We start from the raw sequence: 20,833 nt of genomic DNA on the forward strand, positions 1-20,833 counted from the left end.
TGTTAATAGTGTAAATAATGGTCCAATTTAGAAGAACATAGATAAAACTCTTTTTGGAAAAGGACACCTGTGAAACTTTGAGTTTTGCTGTGTCTCTTCCAGTCCGATGAAGTCGTGGTCATCAACAATTTGTATTGATCTTTTCACTGAGTCAAGGAGCTGTTCCTATCTCCGCCTCACAAAGCACAATAAATGAAAGAGCATACATTTACCATAGATTTAGTGGAGCTGACGGAGAGGTTCCTACTAGAATTTTATCTAAAATACTCAACATAAATAAGTAATCGGGGGCCTTTGGTTTCATGCTGGACATTTGATCCAAAACTTATTTTATCAATTTTTTATCAATTCTTTATTAATCAATCTCTTCCAAACATATCGCAATGAAAATCAAACCACAATTAACAGGATTGTGTCAGAAAGCAATTACTCCAACTTCATGAGCAACCGTGAAATTACATTTTAGAGCACAAGCTCAGATCTTTAAATTTAACAGATGTAATCAAAATGAGTGTATTTTTCTGCTACTAATGAGTGACATTTTACAGGGAGGAGAAGTCCTACTACACGCTGAAGGCCCAGGCTGTGGACATCCACTCGGGCGTCCCTCTGGAACCACAGTCTGAGTTCATCATCAAGGTTCAGGACATCAACGACAACGAGCCGAGGTTTCCTGACGGTCCCTACAGTGCCAGCGTCCCCGAGATGTCTCCAACAGGTAGGACAGCTAGAGGACAAGAGTCCCAGTCAGCTTGGATGAAGCCTCTTACTTTATCTTGTTCACTGAATAAGCATTCAATGGCCTCAGTCACTTTCCAAACAGAGTGAAAGGAGGAGAAGACGGAGAATATTAAGGATCCATTGCATGATGTCTTTGGTGATGATTAGAATTTGTAACAATCACTGAGAGAACTTCTCTTTGCTTTATAATTGGACTGCAGACTTTAGATATTGTCATCAGAGCTGAGGTGAACGCTAACAGAGCTCTTTGTTGGTTTTTCTCGGATAATATCAACAAAACGATAAATGATTTCCATGAAAGCCTGCACAGGACACACACAGAGAAGACAAGAGTTAAAACAAGTCTTAAACCAGCTCAATCATGTGTGGAAATCTGTCTGAGAGATTTTGATCTTTCTTGTGAAAACATTAAAACAAGAGTGGCCTGATGGTCATCTGGCTGCACGAATAGCAACAACAATGTTCATGGAAATCTGAAATTTGCTGTGCAAAGATGTAAAATCTCACTAGAAGAGAGAAGTCCTGATGGTTGTCAGAGTGAATCTTGCCACTCTAACAGTTCATTTTGTCTTTTCTCGACCAAACGCAATGGTAATATATGATAAAAGGTCAGAGGTCACCAAAAGCATGGTGTTTGTTGTAGTGGTGGGAGTGCTGCAGTTCTTTTCAGTGTACTGAATCTGTAGAATCCCTTCTTTAAAAAGTACAAAAGATTCGTACCATGAATCATTCAGTACTCAACCGGAGCTCTGACGTGTTTCAGTACTAATCGAACTGAAACACGGCCGAGCGCTCCAGTCTGCCAAGTTGATGAGAATTAAGTTGGATAAGTTTGCAAACTCAGAGTTGCAATAACATTAATAAAACATACAGAAATACAAGACTATTAATTGGAGCAAAACTAGCAACTGTATCAAACCTTGCTAGCATGAATTACTAAATTAGTAAATTACTAAAGTTTGAATTCTACCAAAAATTATTTAAACACAAAAAAGAATAAAATATGCAAGATTATTGTGAAAACTAACCTTATGTCTCTTCGCTGCTAAAACATAAAACATTGAACTCTTTGATGTTATCTTTAGTTTAATCTCAGTTGATTTAGTTTTTCAGATAGACAGGAAGTCTCTTTTCGTCCTTTCAAAATAAAAGCGTCCGTTATCAAAACAAGCGACTCTGACAGGGCTCCAGTTCACTGTAGCAGGACTTCAGTGAAGTGAATGGCGGAGGCAGTACGTTCTTTCAACGTGTCAGTGAGACAGAGAGAGAATCAAGAACCTGGTTCAACGGTACGAGAACCTTCAGGAGTTGAACTGAAACACTGACAGGGAGTGGCAGTTCCTTTGAGACGGAGAGACGGAGCTCCGGGGCATAAGGTGGCGGTAGTGCACCTATTGCTGGTTGTTAACCACAGGTACAACACAAAATAAGAAAATAAAAATAAAAAAGAAGAAGTCTGGAGTGAGGGGCTGACTTACGGTCTGGAGAGAGAGACACCCGGGACGGGACGGGAGTTGAAAAAAGAACAAAACTTTTCATGAAGGGATTCAGTACCTTTCGTACTGAAATAAACCTTTAATCTGAAATAAACGGACATTTTAAAGTCAAAAAGCTTTAATTCATATAAGTATATTTGTAAATAAATGTTTGTCTGTAACCAGCTGTTAGGGTTAGAGGAACTGAAACTATGTTTAGACTGAAATGAATGTGCAGAACTGTATTTAGGTTTTTTGGTTCAGCGTAGTTCTTGGTTCAGCTTGGATGTATTATGTTGTACCTGCTGCACACACACACACACACACACACACACACACACACACACACACACGCATGCACGCACGCACACACACACACACACACACACACACACACACACACACACACACACACACTAAGCCAGACTTAGTGGCCCATCTGTCTGCTAAATGCCATTACTGAGAGGTAATTTAACAGTCAAGGTCTTTAGGCTTTAAGCTGTTAATGCTTCATCTGGGACCCAAAGTGCTCCAAGAGAACACAAGTGTGACCCCACTGTGTCTCTGCTGCAGCGAAAAACAGCAACAAACTGTGCAGCGGATTAGCGGCGGGAGCACAACTATCCATATGATAAAAACATAATCCTATCTATGAGGAATCAGCTGCAAAGAACAGATGTATCCGTGTTTTCTCTCTTTAAAGCTGCTGATTGTTTTCTGCGGAGTCTTTTAGAACAGTGATGGGCTCACTGGGAGAGAGGGAGGTACAAGACACATGATACTGAGTTGCATTATTATCAGTGGTGGAAGTAAAAGTACTAATACCACACTGTGAAATGACTCCACTACAGTAAAAGTCCTGCATTCAAAACTGACTGAAGTAAAAGAACAAAAGTATCAGCATCAAAATGTACTTAAAGTATCAAAAGTAAAAGTACTTATTATGCAGAATGGACCCACTCAGATTGTTTTATATATTCTAAATGTGTTATTATATTATTCTTTGGCTATTATTGATGCATTTATGTGAGCAGCATTTTAATTTTCTCAAGTGCTCATGTTAACTACTTAATATACTGTTAGATGGTTGAATTTCTTTTCTTTCTTGTTTTTATGTTAAATGTCAACCTGAAAAGTAATGAAAGCTGTCAGCTAAATGTAGTGGACTAAAAAGTATGAAGTTGCATCAAATGGAAAGACTGAAGTTTGCAAAATTGCACTTGTACCTGAGTAAATGTACTTAGTTACATTCCAACACTGAACATCATGTCGTATTCAGTAGAGCCAGGGTCAGGATCAAATATTAATTTAATAAACACAGTTTAGAGATAATCCCACACTGTATTTCTGGATGAACTGTCAGTCTGCTTTGAGCCAGAGTTAAAGGTTTATTAAACTGACTGCTGTCAGTGTGGAGCTTTAACATAACTGTAGTGAAAGCTAAAATGCCCACGATGTCAACACATTAGCTTGCTGTAATTTGTTAATTACCATTTAACACAGAGACTTGTGGGAACGTCTTTAGGTTTGCAGGTGGTCGGATCCACAGGATCATTAACATCATTAAAAATCATTAAAAATCACTGCAAGGAACCTGAAGGTTTGTACCGTCGGAGCACAGATTTACTTTTTTAATCGATCCAATTCACAAGGTTTCGGTTCAATCTCGGATTCGATCTGACATCAATTCGTTTGCATATATTTCAGTTGCAAAATTACGGGAATTTTCAAAGTTGGAAACTTTCCATGGGAATTAACGGGAATGGACTGGGAATTTACAAAATGGGGTTGGCCCTCAACAGGGAACTTAAATATAGCTGAGGAACATACATTTTAGCATAATCTGGACTAAAACAACCAGATTTCATGAAAGTACACCTCTGATATGATAAAGTGGGCTGGTCTTCTCTAAAACAGGCCAAAGAAACATTGGCACCTGTTTGAATTACATGGCATGAATTACTGTAAAGGGGTTCTAGTATGTTTTATTCAAGGCATCTTATTTTGACGCTCTGGCGGGCAGCCACAGTTTAGGTAACTAATGGGAAACCCCATTAGTTACTGCCACTACGCCAAAAATTACTACTACAGTACTACAAAAATTGTACTAGATAATACCGGTATTATCGTGAACGATACGATATGGCACACCCCTAATGTGTGATAGATGATTTCTAAAAGCCTGGACCAAACTTTTGAGCCCAGAGCCTATAGCCTATATAAGACTATAGAGAGAGAGTGGAAGTTGTTTTCACCCTGGGGTCTAATGAGAATTCTCCTGTGGGATTTTCTCTCATTGGATTTTGGATCATGGCGGAAAATAAGCTCTGTGGCAAACACGTTTCTCATGTTATGCGTTTTGTTCAGCAGGGTAATGTTCACAAATCAACACCACTTATATGGTGTTTGAAGCAGCCGACAGAAGTGAAAAGCAGTTTTGACAAGCTCGTAAATATGCAGCATAATAAATTGTTTATTAACGTAATTTACAGTCTGCAAGAAAAATGCATGAACAATCAGATTTAAAAGAATGTGAATTGCATCGTGTTGTTGTCTAATTTAATTTAATTTAATTTAATTAGCAGCAGGTTCCAATGTTGCCATGACAATAAGATCGTTGACACCTCAGCCACACTCCACTGAACGCCCACACCATACGTTCAGTGTAGATTCAGTGAGATTCATCCTGGTGGTGTAATGTGCAACACATGGAGGATAATCAGATTTTCTCTAAAGCTCACTGTGTTGGCTTTAACACAAGCTGTCACCTCTAAACCACTGACAGCATGAAACAGACATCTTAGAGGTTTAATATACAACCAGGTTCCAGAAAAAAATAACATCACTAAATACTATATTTGGAGAAAAATTTATCAGTTTTAACATAAAATATGTTGTCCAGTCCATACTGTCCAGTTTTCACAAAAAGCTAATTATTGCACTCTGTTTTATATATATTTTTGACTCTATCTCCAATTATATGTTATTATATGTCATTTATTTACAGTCTGTCAGTGACTTAATGTTGCCTTTAACCCATCAAGTTTAACTTCTGGGGAAACACCAGATCAAAATATGTTTTAATAACTTTTTTTATTGTGACTCTTTTGACCATGGATAACAGTACTGGTTTATCTCTACTTAGTATCAGCCACAGTAGTTGTTTGGGTTAGGGTTAGGCTAACCCTACTCATCTAATGGTAAGTTAGTGAACTCTGGGACCAGCACATGTAGGAGTCCGAATGTGATATAAATAGTTCTGTGACACTTGATTACGTGATTATTCAGGGACAGCACTGACAACAGACCGCCAGGCGCGACTCGTCCAAATCTCACCACTTCTTCACCTCGACTTTTTAAAAATTTTTTACTCCTTTTACCTTTTATTTTCTGTGAATCTGAGAATGTCTTGTGATTATTTGTCTTTTAATGTAAGTATTGTTTTTAGCCTTATGGCATCATTCTCATTGTGAAAACTGCTCTCTGTCGAAGCTGCTGTTTTCCAAAGGTGCTATATGAATAAAGTTATTAATATTATTATTATAACCTGTGTATGTGTTCTTCAGGAACCTATGTGACTCAGGTGACTGCCACAGATGCAGACGACCCCACATACGGCAACAGCGCTCGGATCGTCTACAGCATCCTGCACGGCCAGCCGTACTTCTCTGTGGACCCAAAGACAGGTGAGAGGACAACTGCCTTCATGTTCACACTTCTGCATTACAGCTCCCATAACACACCAGGAGTTATTCATACAGTTGTATAAAAGGCCTGTGACTTCTGCATGAACCCACAGCTCACGCTCCCCGCTGACTGGAAAGCATGAAGCTCACCCGGTCATGACACAGCGAGAGTTTCTCCTCAGTGCTGCACCTGAATGCTAAAACAAGCACTGAAAGAGAAATACAGATTTTACAGTCCTTTAACAGAGATCTCAGCCGAGCAGTAATTACTCTGAACACGGAGTGTCATGTTTCATTTTCACCCCGAGGAGCAGCAGCCATCACCGTCCTGCCTCTCAAACTGAATTAAAGATTAAAGCGTGAAACAAAGGTGGTTCTACTGGTGAAACCATCAGGGGAGAGAAGAGCCAACGGCAACTGAGCCCCATTCTTTCTCCTGCCAGGACCTTTACAGGCAACTAAACCACATTCTTTCTCCTGCCAGGACCTTTACAGGCAACTCAACCCGTTTGATGAATTCAACAGCTGATAGCTCCAACCAAAGTAACAGTTACTTTCAAAATGTCATGTTGACCAAGTCTTTATGCAGACGCAGCCGTTCTGAATTCCTAACACCGAAAATCCACCGGGCCCGTCCTCGTCGCGTTGCATGAGCGTTGCGTATTTGGTCCGTCCTCCACATTCAACACCCACCGGGAGCGTTTAAAAAGCTGCACGTTTTTCGTGCGCCACATTGTTTACAATGATTTGATCGTTTTTGTTGATATTTTCTCTCTAGGCTTCGTAGTTAAATGTCTTTTGTGTGATTTAACTTGTGTTTATTGTTGTTTCATACCTTTTATGCTATAGCCTGTGTACTTCTATTTACTGTAACGTAATGTTGATCTAGCGACGTGAAATATGACCCGGAGTCTGCTCATGGTGTTTTATTTCGAAAAATGACCAGATTTGCTCTGCAGTTACTGCCTGACTTCCTGTCAGAACGATTCTCTCCGTCCAGCTTGATGCGTGCTACTCGTGTCGATCGTCAAAGATAGAACAGACGCGTAATTAACACACGGCCGAGCGTCGAGACGCGTCAAACGAGCACTACGGAGGTTGATACATTGACTATAATGGCCATATCTTACTCGCGATGACAGGCATGGTTGATTTTGGGGGTAAGGGTTGGAGGCCTGGCCAATCTGTGACAGGTCCCACTGCTAGTGAACATTTTGAGCCTCACTAGTTAACAAGTAAGACCTAAATAGACCCAAACTAGTTAACTAGTCACCATTTTTTGTCTTGAAGAGTTAACATGTAAGCTGCAACATGTAGCCACTAGTTAACTAGTTGCAGTTCCTCAAGCCAACATGTTCACTAGTGTGCAATATGTAAATTAAGAAGGTGGGATAATGACAAATTCCTGAGTCCTGATTGGTTGGTATTTTTATTTTGAACCAGAGAGCCAATAGGAAGACCCAATGCACCTCCTCATTAGCATTTTTGTAGAACTAGCATGACTAGTGAGCATTTTGGCCCTCACTAGTTCAACTAGTAAACATTTTGAGGCTCAATAGTTAACTATAGGGTCAAAAATACTTAACTAGTTTACATTTTGGTCTTCACTAGTTAACTAGTTGAATAAAATGTGTGTAACTAGTCAACTAGTGAAGTCATAAGACAGTCTGACTGGTTGACTTGTGAGCATATTGGCTTACAGAAGTTCACTAGTGGAGGGGACTGACGTCTCATATCAAGGATGTGGAATAAATGCTTTAAACACCTTTCCATAGAAGTGGCCAAATTTCTGATTGTACTGTAAATATAAATACCGCATATGAGATGACCCATTCATGTTCCTATTGGATGACTGTGTATTTACCTCTTTGTTTTGTTTTTTTAATCTTATATCAGTCAGCATGCATATTAACATTACAACAGAAAACAGGATTAGCTGTAAAGCCTGATATACTGTGTGTATTTAGTAATAACACATGCTGCTCTCTGTCAGTTCAGTGGTTCTCTCATGTAGTGACCTGAGCCTGCTGCCATTCTCTGTTAATATTATGTGTTGGCGCTGTTTAAAAGCCGTACTCCGACAGTGGGAAAGAAAACGTTAAGGCCGAGGCTGCCGGTCTCTTGTGGATCTCCCACCACAGCTTGAGTTAAGAGTCAGAGATTTGGCTGTGAAGGGAGTAAAAGTAATTATTTCTCTCTGAAAATCTCCTCTAATAAAAAAGTATGCTTCATTCCTCAAATCAGTGCAATTTACTCAAAGAAAGTGACTAAAGTGCATGTGATCGAATAAATGAAAATGGTGACTAGCTCCTCTGCATGGCACCTTTCCAGTGCACTAAGTTCTTGGCGTAGAATTATAGCATGACTCTCTCTTGGCAGCTCCTTCTGGTGTTCCCAGGCCAGATGTAATTTATATATAATTCCTCCAGTGAGTTTTGGGCTTCCCCAGGGGCTCCTCCTGGTTGGAAGTGCCCAGAATAGGCATTTAGAGGTGAAATGCCTCAACTGGCTCGTTTTAGATGAGGAGCGCCTCGAACCAAAGCTCTTTGCTCTGTCTCTGAGGCAGATCCAGCCTCACTTCAACATGCTATTTCAGAAATGGAAATATAATTTAGTAGTTTTGTTATTTAGTTTGAGTGAAATGGACTTAAATGCTTATAGCCTGAAAGCAACACCTTAAGTCCAATACACTAAAAGAAAAATAATTTGTATTTACTTAAAAATCTGTTATTTACCCCAAGTTCAACTATGCATTTTAAGTTACAAAGACTGAATGTTCCAGTTTAGTTTTGGGCATTTTATCATTTAACTCTGAACGGTTGATCAGCTGTTTCCTCTCACTCTCAACCTCTCTGTTCAATCTTCTTCTTCTTCTTCTTCTTCTTCTCCTGTTTACTGACGGATTAGCCTACAGCAACACATTACACTGCCACCTGCTGACCAAAGTACATTACTGCAGATTTCATGATACATTTAAGGAATTGGAGGATTGTTCAAGTAATGCAATAAAACTCAATTTTAAGCAATGTATAATTACAACTGTTGGCTCAGGTTTCCTCAACAAAACCTCAGCAGTTTGTCATAGTGAGAAACCTGCCGTCAAGTGAATAAAAAGTGGTCATGCACGGGATTCTGACAGCTGTGAGATAGTTTAATGCTAAAGGTGTTGCGTAGGTTTTTATATTAACTATGTGCCGGCTTCAGCCCTCCCGATGGGGGATTAAGTCCACAAAAAAGTATGAAATCTGATCCTCCAGAGGCTGTCACTAATCACATTTTCCCCCTTTTGATATTCAGTAATAAATCAACCAAAATGCATGTAGCATTCACTGGAAACCTGCTGCAGTATAACATCTTTATCATTACAGAGTGAAGAGTAAGTGTTCGTTAAATAACCTGAGTGTCATGACAAGACTTCCTTTGGTGGTTTTACAGTAAAAACTTACAACTGCCTTTGCATTAAAATATATCAATTGTAATGATGGGAACTGTATGAATCGATTAAACATAATTCAATGTGCAACAATTAAATAATGTTGATTAAGATAGTCAGAATTAGGACCAGGTGGGTGTGGTTTGATCAGATTGGACTATTATCAGATTTGATTGCAACGTTGGTTCGAAATGCACCAGATCTCTTTTCCTCACATACTTCACATCATTGAGAAACCTCCTCTTCCACCCCTCCCCCTCCTCCTCCTGCAGGAGTGATCAGGACGGCTCTGGCCAACATGGACCGCGAGGTGAAAGGGGAGTACCAGGTCCTTCTCCAGGCCAAGGACATGGGGGGCCAGCTGGGAGGGCTGGCCTCCACCACCACCATCAACATCACGCTCAGCGACGTCAACGACAACCCGCCGCGCTTCGCAAAGAGTGAGAAAGTCTGAAGGATGATGTCTGATTGGTTGACTGGACGGATAGAAGAGTTATTGATCGGTTTGTCTGAATTTTGTCTGATATTTGCTCCGTTTCCCTCTCAGGTATTTTCCACCTGCGGGTGCCAGAGTCGGCGTTAGTCGGGTCAGCGGTTGGTCGGATTCGAGCCCACGACCTGGATTCGGGCAGCAATGCGCAGGTGGATTACGCCATCGTTCCAGGAGACGAAGGCAACATGTTTGACATCATCTCTGATGGCCGAAGTCAAGAAGGAGTCGTACTCTTGAGAAAGGTACTTTAACTCGTCATCATTGTTGGACAAGTTGTTGATAATACTTTCTTACTTTTTGTTGTTTTTGTAGATGCTTTAGTTCTCTTGTGCACACATTATTGTAGTGTTGGGACTGTGTGTTAGATTATCTACAATGGCCCAATTATCACTATGATGAAACTAAGCATTGGAACAACAAACCACAGTACTTTTCAATGGTTGCACGTCTTCCACAACAGACCTGGTGATCATTCTGTTTAGTTCACTACGACTTACATAATGCTAAAGTCGAGCCTTGGCTGGTTGCATGGAGTCGCGGTGGCAGCTTCTTGGTCAGCATAGGCGTCTTTAGCGACGAGCTTTGTGGTGGCGTGATGTTTTGCAAAGTGCTTCTGACGGCTAACTGCTAGCCTTGGATGTGGATAAAGTTTTTGCCCCTCTAACAGATGAGCTTTCATCACCACATTCTTATCAATGATCTCAAAAAGGGAAAAATAATGTGGGTATTTCCATTTCTGAAAGCAGCTCACGTCAGCCTGGAGGTTGGGGTGGTGCATGGGTCAAACAAACCCAGGAGAGCGGAGCTTGCGTCCCGTGTGAAAACAAAAGCAAATAATTTTTACCTTTAGTTACGTGAATCACGTTTTTGAACGTAACTTACGTTTTTTAGGTAACTTGCAGTAGTCATGTGACCCTTGTAACTACTTCACTTCTCTACATTTATTTACAGTTTAAACTGTCTTTTATAATACCTGATCAGGATGTTTTTTGCCTTAAACCTAGGTCAGTGGTTTTATAATATAAATCCACAGAAACTGCAGCTATTTAACAACGGCGACATGTGTGCTATTTTTAGAAACCGGCGCTGCACCTCGAGCCGTGAAACACGAGCCCTGAACCAACATACGTGTCGTAATTTGTGGTACTGACATACAACCTTTTCTGTCGTTTAGGTTGGAGAACTTGTTGCTCACGTCACTGTGCAGACTAATGTTACAGTATATTTAGTTTACTTACACCACTGCCCACTGAAGTTGTCAACTCTTTTCACGTAGGCGAAGGAGTAACAAACCTATTTAAATTCAAGTAACTGTATTGAATATCAGAAGGTAATCAACTACATTACTTTTTACAGCCGAAAGTAACAGTGTTACTCAGTACCAGCACTGCTCATCATCGACTGCTTTGGACACACAGACATCTATTGCAACAGCTTGATACACATCATGATCCATTGGGCTATTCCCATAAAATGCCCAGGTCTTTAATAGTAAGGGAGCCTTGCCAAAATGAACCAACTGAGGTCGATGCCAGCGAACAGTAATAATGCATACTAACTCCATCAGTGCAGCAACAGAGTCATGTCATAGCATTTAGTCAACATCGTCCCTTTTTCACTTTAATCTAGTTTCAGTGACCTTGAACTCTGGAAATGTTGGTCTAGAATGAGCATTTTCATTCATTTTTCATTTAAAAGCTGCTTTCAATCAGATTTCAGTCAAATGATTTTACGCAAAAACAACTGGAGCTGAAAACGAGCCACACAATGACAGAGAGGCTGTCTGGGCTGATGAGATGAATCTGAGCAGAACATTCAGATAGGAAACATGTTATGATTTGTTTATTCTGAAGCAACACATTTCAACAAATAAAGCCTGAGGATGAATGGAACACACAGTCTTTACAACAGACCTATTGTTTCATTACGTTTTAATAGTTTTTGTCAAAATGCAGATACATTTTGATAACAGGAGATTTTGCACATCATGTGCTTTATTGTCTACAGCATGTGTAACACTGCTGTTCCTAAACAAGAGGTTTTTCCTTTTTTTTATTGATGACAAAATATGTGCAAGACAATCACTGTGCAGGAGGAAAACTTTTGATTTTTTTTGTAGAGCATCCACCCATGACACAACACAACCCCCTGCCAAAACATCCCAACATAGCCATACATATACATACATACACACTGACAAAAAAAAGATTAACAACCAAAAGGATGAAATACATGAAAGAAAATTAATAATAATAAATAAATAAATAATAATAATAATCATTAAAATTACATTTTTGTAAAAGACGGGGGAGGGGGGCCTACTCAGAAATTATTGTTGAGGTTTCTCATAAAATACCAATAAGGGGAAATTTAATATATGCTTTTTTTGAATGTATATATGCTTTTTGAATTGGAGGTGGATAAAGATATCTGCAGGTCTGTGGGATCAAGGAGTGTTTGATGGAGAAATAACATGGAATTATATCAATTAAAATAAGTTACATGTATATACAGATATTATATATGTATATATGTATATATTTACATCATATTCCACGATATAATTTAACAAAAAAGTGAGAGCCAAAGGCAAATTTTGCAAACTCCAGCATTTTTGCAAGTGATCAAAGAATGGCAGCAATGTGCTGATCTGGCTGTGATCCCGATCATTCCTCCTCTTAACCTTCCATTGAACTCAGATCATTCCTGATACACTCATGCATGCAAACACACTCCCCTGCACACAAAACAGGCTTTATTTTGCAGCATCAGCCGTTGGATTTCCCTGAAGACTTGAGATCTGTGGTGTGTATTGGAAGGATGTGAGAGAGAACAGAAAGGAAGTGAAGTGTAGAGGGCAACAGGAGGAACAAAGGAGAAGAAAAGGATTAATTTGTGGTCTTTTTTTTTCTTCTTCAAGCTAAAACCTGAACATGTGCTACAGCATCTAGTTTCATTAATCTGAACTCCACATAACATGAAATCAGATCTCAGAGTGGAGTTCTTTAAGGAGGAGTCATCTGAGGACTCGATAAAACTTCATCTTGGTTTAATGCTCCATCAACAGGGTTACCATCTCCACACACACACACACACACACACACACACACACACACTGGAACACACGGTTCTCACGTCACATCACATCAAGCAGTTTAACATCAGAGGGCTGCAGAGGCTTTTATTTCAGACCGTCCTCTAAATCAGAACAGACACGACAGCTCCTCTCCGAGCACCGTCCTCGCCAGCTCCGACATGAGAGAAGTTATAAATCTGAGTCTCGCTGCCAACATTCTGTCCCTGTCGGTGTTTTAAAACAAAGAGGGAGTTGTCGAGCAAAATTGACTCACACATAAGGAACATTTACATTACAAATGCTGAATAATACATTACGTCATGCATTGCCTTCAGACAGAAAAAGAAGTGTATTAAAATAGTCACTTCAAAGTTTTAGTTCAACTTTGTCACCTTCTCTGCATTTACTGTCACGTCAGCCGTTTGTGTACAAACTGAGTGGAAATGTTTAAAGTCAGCCTTGAAATTGGAAAAGAGAGTTTCTCTGAGTGCCCAGTGCCATCAGTGACAGGGTTGCAAGAGTTAAAAGTAGGTGGGGATTATTGTGAAAAATAGGAAAATCTATCCTGTTAATACTTAACCTTTTACCTTTCCAGGTCCTTTATTTTGAGGATTGGTGGTTGTTTAGAGGGTGATTATTGATTTATTGATTTATTGAAACCTATTAGGGTGTATAAAGGGTCAGAACATTAGTGTACGCTTTCTGAAGTCCATCTCCATGTTCAACTATGTCCCATAAGTTGTGGCAGCAATTTTTGTGTGGATAGCATTTTACACTGATTATGCAATTTTATTCATAGCAAGAATGGATTAAAATGGTCAAAAAGTTTGAACAACATAGAATAATCCATGTTGAGATTTGGGTGCAAAAACTTTGGTCATTTTAGAGATTTAGAGATTTTTAGCGATTAGATGACGAGCACTTCTGTTCTTCAATCTGCTGAGAAACCCTCTTATTGTCAATATATCTAGGAAAGCTGCACACCCTCTGAATGCTCCAGGTCTCTAGTTTGTGGTTGTAAAGTTTCATGAGGCTGTGATTATCCTAGAGGTCACAGCAGCTCATTTTATACACTGAGGTCCAGACTCAAGAAATGTTCTCACTGCAATGAACTGGCTACTACTGATGACATCATCATCCCACATGAAGAGAACTGGACTCATTGAATCCACCAGAGTCTCAGCTTTACACTGATACCCAGTTTATGTCATTCAAAACCTGTTTAGGGACCTCAGTATGCACAAATATTCACATACTGTAGGCGGAAATTACACATTTTATGCATGATCACAACATGAATGTCTTAATTCATTTTGAAGTGCTGCATTTCTTTCTTTGGGATGAGTGAGATATCATTTTTCCCTTCTGCTGTATTCTTATTTCTAAGTCGCCTCTTTGACAGCTGCCTTGTGAGAGGGTGAGATTGTGGTCTGATAACCCAGTAATTAAGTTATATGTTTTTGATATGCGTTCTGTTTTATTTGTAAAAATTAAATCAGGGATCTCCTCAGAGGTCGGTGTCTACCTGTATCATGTAGGATACAGGAGGAAAAAATGGATGGATGGATTTCAATATTTCATGTAGATTCTGTACAACATGCCACAGGTGTGTTGAGGGTGGAGTAACCTCCACCACCGATCCCTGATGCTGGTTCCTCCAGTATGTTTTATGATAGAAAAGCAGAATGACATTCAACAGGGTTACAGAATGAGGAATGTGCACTGAACTCCTGAGGAACTTGTCATTTGTAAGTTGATCAGTGGTTCAAAAGGAAGATGTTGAAAGTGATTCAATGACTCATGCTGACATGCCCGGTTTGTGATTCGCAGGCTAAAATTCTGATTTGCGAATAAATGTTCTGTGATTCTCACATATTTAAGAGAGTCTTCCCAAAGCTTTGAGAATAATTGTCTCATTGAAGTGCAACGTTAAATCATTAAGGCACAGAACAAAACAGACTGTTGGTTTAGTCAGAGGTTCATTTTAGGTTTCGTTTAGATGGCGACTGCGTTTTTGGGGCTTAAAAACACAAAATATTGAAACCACCCTCAAGAGTGGATATTTAAAACGCTCCACCATTGTGTTTCAATCTAAAGGGTTAAAAACACAACAGTCTCTGTGATCAGCTCACGCTGGCTCTCGTCACGTTTACGTAACATCCATGTGCAGTCCAGACAAACGACAACAAACTGTTTCCATCAGTCAGACATTCTTTTTTTTTTAAAGATATTTTTTGGGCATTTTTCAAGGTTTTATTTGACAGTGTGAGAGAGAGAGGGGAAGACATACTTGACCTCAAGGCCTCTATAGTACGTGCTCTACCAGGTCCATCAGTCAGACATTCAAGTTGTCCTGCAGCTCTGAGGACTATCAGGAGTCATTTCAGCAGAATTATCACAGATAATACAACAGAACAGCATTAATTACCTAGGGACATTTTGATACACCAATTCGGCGGAGACGAAATAGAAGTTTTGGACAAGACAAAAGACAAAATTGTTTGTCTTACTTCGTTTCTTCACCATGTTTTAGTTTTCGACTGTAGGCTATTTTGCGCTACCAGGAGTAGAAGTAGGAGAGAAGAGAAGTGTCTTTGATGCTGAGCTCTTGCTGGTGTTGTGTGTCAGTGCTTCAGTACCAGCTAGCCACCTGGCTACATGCTACATGCTACATCGAATTTCACAGACTTTTGCGTCACCGTATGACGCAGATTTCCCCCTAAAGACGCTCGTCTAAACGTGGAATAAAAAGTGAGAACGTAATGCTTCTTTAGCATTTGCTGTCCAGATTGTCTCCATCTAAACAGAGCCTGACTCTCCTCTCCTGTTCCTCTCTACTCTCTGTGGCAAGATGCCAATCAGTTAAATCCTCCCTGGCTCCCTCACTGCCAATCAGCACTCTTCCCTTTCCCTTTCCCCTCACTTAACCCTACCAGTCTGTGTGTCAGCCTCTGAAAGGCAGAGAGAGGTTTTAACTCGGGTCTACAGCAGACAGAGACACTTCATTCCTCAGCGGTTTGAGACTTTATTAGAGTGAGATACTGTTTGTCTGTCCTCCTGTAGGTGTCTCCACCATTATGTTAAGTTGTGTGGCAGTTCCCCAGTCTAAGAGGATTTGTGACTGTAATGAGTTCAGTGGGATAATCACCAAACACAATGAAAGATTAAAAGTGAGTGACAGGTGAAGGGTGTGTGAAATGCACTGCATGCTGCTGGCTTTAATCAATCAACAGCATGCTTTACTCTTATCTGAATAAATTGTGGTCCCATTCTCGCAATATGAAAGTACATTAAATTGACAGATTTCTGGATTATGAGAAAACCAAGCAACACCAGCAATCATGGTCAGAGTTTAAGAACAAACAGAACAGTCGAGGTGCTTTAAAGAGCTTGGAAACCCTGTTTATAAGTCTGCCCCCACCTCCTTCATCATCATCATCATCACAGTGGGCTGTAGTTGTCTGTTGTTTGAGCTGAGCTGAAACCAACACACGGATCACAGATATAAATAAATCAAAGAATGGGACCACCAAAGATACATTTCCAAATTACTGAATTAACAAATAATAATAATAATAATAAAAACTAAACTGCATAAAACACTCAAAATTACAACTTCCAGGTCCATCATATAATGCCTGTGTGCCCAGAGAGACTTTTCCTAGAGACTTATAAAGAACTGTCTCAAATCAACAGATTTTTAAATCAAAATCTTTCATCAGATTGTGATCCATTCGGTTCCATAACATTTGTAAAGTCTAGAAGAGCCGAGGAATTGAGAAAATCTTCAATGGTGTGCTTTTAAAGAAACAGAGCTTCAGCAGCAGGGTGTGCTAATTAAACCAAGTGTGTATTTATCAGCCAGTGGAATACATCAGCTGATATCACAGCAGGCTTTGGGGGTTCGGGAGCTGGACTGGTTGCTGAGCTGACAACGGCTGATAGTAACATTTTAGAAATATTGCCCAAGGCTATAAACCATCGTACTACCTGAGTGAAAATGGGTCCTGAATGTAGTAAATACTTGCCTTTTTTATATATATATATATTTTTTTTTTTACCATTTTTTTAGTGGTCAAAAGTTTATTTCGCACCAAATCTGTTTAACAAATGGTATCAACCGCAAAAATGCTAATATACCTTGTGTGACATGATTCAGTCTGGGAATGGCCTTCATATATTTATATCATAAAATCCGAAGCCCTGGATTGTATTGTTGTGTATTACTTGAAAAAACTTGAGTTGCATCTCTAATGAATCTCCAGGTTCCAGCTTCCAGACTTCCCCTCCTGTCTCCCTCTGAAGATGTTTATATACAGTCATGGAAAAAAATATTACACCACCCTTGTTTTCTTCAGTTTATTGTTCATTTTAATGCACAGTACTACAGAGTTTAATTTAAGAGCTGACATCTAGCCATTTTCCATGGTTTTCTTGATAATAACCAAAATCATTATCAAGAAAACCATGGGAAATCTAAATACCAGCTCTTAAATCAAACTCTTATCAGCTATCTTTCAGCTTATCATTATATTTGTCCAAGCAAATGTACCTTTAGCTGTACCAGGTATTAAAATTAACAAGAAATTGAAGAAAACAAGGGTGGTCTAATAATTTTTTCCATGACTGTATATGCACACAGCGTCCATTCTAAAATTGATTTATTCCACATGAGTGTGTAAGCTCGGACACAGACATCAAAGGAGCTGAGCGTGTTTGTGGGAAACAACATGATGTGTCTTTCTCAGAGAGGTGGAGTCGTGTGTGTGTCGGCTGGAGATTCTTTCTCTCAGCTTTAAAAAACCTCTCCAGGAGTATTCCTTATATACATGCTGGTCTTCAAGTAAAGTCCTTCACTTTAAGTGGGCAGAAGCTTCAGTGAAGCCAAAAGATCCAGTTATTTCTGACATGTACAGTCGAGATGGACAGCCGAGAATCATGTGACGGACTGAGGTTATATTATTATATGTATATATATTATATAATAATATATTATATGTATGAATGTGTCTTGGTACAGTTTGTGGCTACATTTCCATATCAAAGTGTCTCCTGCGTCTTTCTCCGGTGCATCACAAACAGATGAGCATGGGGAGGAATGGGAACCCACCTCTGTGTCCTGATCAATGAGCGAGTGGTGCATCGGACATCAATAACCAGACATGCTGCCACTTTGAAGTCTCAGTCTGTGTGAACAATTACTTTATCAAGATGCAGTCAGAGCTGCCGTGCAACAATATGACATGCATCATGCATGAAATGAATAAATGGAAATACTGAAATGTGTTTGTTTGTCAGTTAGTATGTCCATGTATGTACGTCAATTACATCTCCTGTTTAGGTGCTTTAGGTGTTTCATTTATTTGTGTATTTTTACAGATGGTGACGTTTCATTATCTTTACCTTGTGTTCTACATATGGGAGCACTTCCCATTCAGCAAAAATAACAGCAAAATACCAATGTTTCTTTGTTGAACAAGGCTACATGAAACAAGAAAAGCAGATAACTCTCTTATTATCCCCAAAGATCCAGCCTGGTCTAATAATCTGGTCTAATAATCTGTGGTAGGGGCCTATCATGAAGAGGGTATTATTATTATTATTATTCAGCTTTGTGGTCATAACTCAACCCTAACCCTAAATTCATATTTTTAATTAAGAACAAAATTACCCCCCCCCCCCCCCCCCCCCAAAAAAAAAAAAAAAAGACAAAACAGCTCCACTTATTGTACATATTTAAGTATTATCATAGTTCCAGCCTCTCCTGTCCTCTCCCCTCTGCTCTGTGTAAACAGCCTCTCCTGTCCTCTCCTCTCTGCTCTGTGTAAACAGCCTCTCCTGTCCTCTCCTCTCTGCTCTGTGTAAACAGCCTCTCCTGTCCTCTCCCCTCTGCTCTGTGTAAACAGCCTCTCCTGTCCTCTCCTCTCTGCTCTGTGTAAACAGCCTCTCCTGTCCTCTCCTCTCTGCTCTGTGTAAACAGCCTCTCCTGTCCTCTCCTCTCTGCTCTGTGTAAACAGCCTCTCCTGTCCTCTCCTCTCAGCTCTGTGTAAACAGCCTCTCCTGTCCTCTCCTCTCTCCTCTGTGTAAACAGATTTTCAGTGAATATTTGTCACGTGACTGTTAATCTCAGCAGAATCAATCATGTCTTCACAGTGTCTCTGAGGAACAGAATTTAATGTTTTATACAGGATCTGGTTATTCCAAATGGTTTCTTTTTGGCAACGTTTTACATGACTCATGTAGAATAAAGTGATTCTGACAGAAATATCACAGTTTTAAGCTTTGTTTTGGTTACATTTAAAGACTGTCAGAAAGTTCATTTTTCGACGATAATGCCTGTTTTTGGTTTCTTTCACTGAACTGTGGATTCTTGGCAGGATGGTCAAGTTTTTATAAAATCCAGTTTAATTTTTCTTGATTTTTTGCCCACTGACCTGCCTTATATTTTCTTGTTATAATATACAGAAGAATATGTGTGTCAAGTAAAGCTCTATCTATCAGAAAGAGGTGGTTATACTGTTATACTGTGGTAATACCGTGCATTATATAAACAAACTACCTGATAAAGCTTGATGGATAAAGTGATTCAAGAAGTATATCAGTACATAAATATAAATTATTTGTCAAATTGTTATGTCATGAATATCTACATTATACTGTATATGCAGAAGTCTTTTTCTGAGTGTAGGTCACCCATGTATTGTCATCTCTCATCACTGTAGTTTCTCTCGAAAAAATTGCATAATGAGACAATTTTGGCAGCTGGATCGATGAAAACAGAAGCGTTTTGTCTATTTTGTCAGATACAAGACGGACTGAGGCAATTTTAAATATTATTATTTAATCTCTATCTCTATTTGATATAATTTTCATCCCTCTGTGTGTTGCTTTCTCTTCTATTCTTGTGTTTCTGCAGAATCTTGACTATGAGACCAAAAAGACCTACACCTTCAAGGTCGAGGCATCCAACGCACAGCTGGACTCCCGTTTCCTCCACCTGGGGCCCTTCAAGGACTCAGCCACAGTCAGGGTGAACGTCCTGGACATAAACGAGCCTCCTGTGTTCACCAAGCCCTCCTACTCTATGGACGTGTACGAGGACACTCCTCCGGGAACCATCATTGGCTCTGTGACAGCTCAGGACCTGGATGCGAGCAGCAGTGCTGTCAGGTAATAAGAGAAACTAGGTTCAAGCGTTATCCTGACACCATGGTGGCTGCACGGTGGGCTGGGCGATATGGACCAATTTTTAGGCCGAATGGTGATATGTACGATATATATTGGTTTTCTTTCCTTTTTTTGTAATACTCTTTTTATTTAGAAAGGCTAATTTCCATCCCATACATCAGTTACAGCCATAGTCATTCAAGGACATAGGAAAGGATGGATGTAGAAAGTTTAAGTGATTGGGGGGGGGGGCAGGTTCACCCAAAACATACACAAGTATATTAAAATTATATAAAAGTATATTCAAATGAAATCAGATCTGACTGGTTTTACATACTCAGTCCATTGGGTCCAGATCTTATAAAACTTTTCTTTTTCAACTTTGAGGGAAAACGATATCTTCTCCATAACATAAATCTCAAAGATACCTTCAATCCACTTATTAATGGTGGGAGGTTCTACTTTTAACCATTTCCTCGTGACAGCTTTTTTTACTGGCTGCTAATAGTATAGCCAGCAGTTTTTTGTTTTAGATGTTCCATGTTTCACACAATATATTGCCCAAATACATTCTCGGCACAATGCACAATACAGTTTGCAACTTAAGAAAACACATGCAAATACACAAAACAAAAGCAAATTTAGAAAACATCTTCATCAATTTGACAACACAAGCGCAGCATTTAGAAAATGTGCTGCAAAGACCATAACACAACAGAAGTGTTTCCAGAGGACACTTAAAAGTGATGGACGCTTGTGATA

At 39.6% G+C, this 20,833-nt stretch overlaps 1 protein-coding gene across 1 annotated transcript in view; it reads left to right on the top strand.

Annotated features, from left to right (window-relative positions):
* Positions 1-20,833, top strand: part of LOC131980852 (cadherin-12-like) — a 73,606-nt gene that overhangs the window by 38,093 nt on the left and 14,680 nt on the right. The window contains exons 5-9 of the mRNA XM_059345160.1: positions 549-718; positions 5,783-5,902; positions 9,608-9,775; positions 9,883-10,070; positions 19,821-20,074. Coding sequence (XP_059201143.1) covers positions 549-718; positions 5,783-5,902; positions 9,608-9,775; positions 9,883-10,070; positions 19,821-20,074 — 900 coding nt within the window. The remainder of the gene's footprint in view (positions 1-548; positions 719-5,782; positions 5,903-9,607; positions 9,776-9,882; positions 10,071-19,820; positions 20,075-20,833) is intronic.

Source organism: Centropristis striata, chromosome 11 (assembly GCF_030273125.1).
Source record: "Centropristis striata isolate RG_2023a ecotype Rhode Island chromosome 11, C.striata_1.0, whole genome shotgun sequence".
NCBI classification, from domain to species: domain Eukaryota; kingdom Metazoa; phylum Chordata; class Actinopteri; order Perciformes; family Serranidae; genus Centropristis; species Centropristis striata.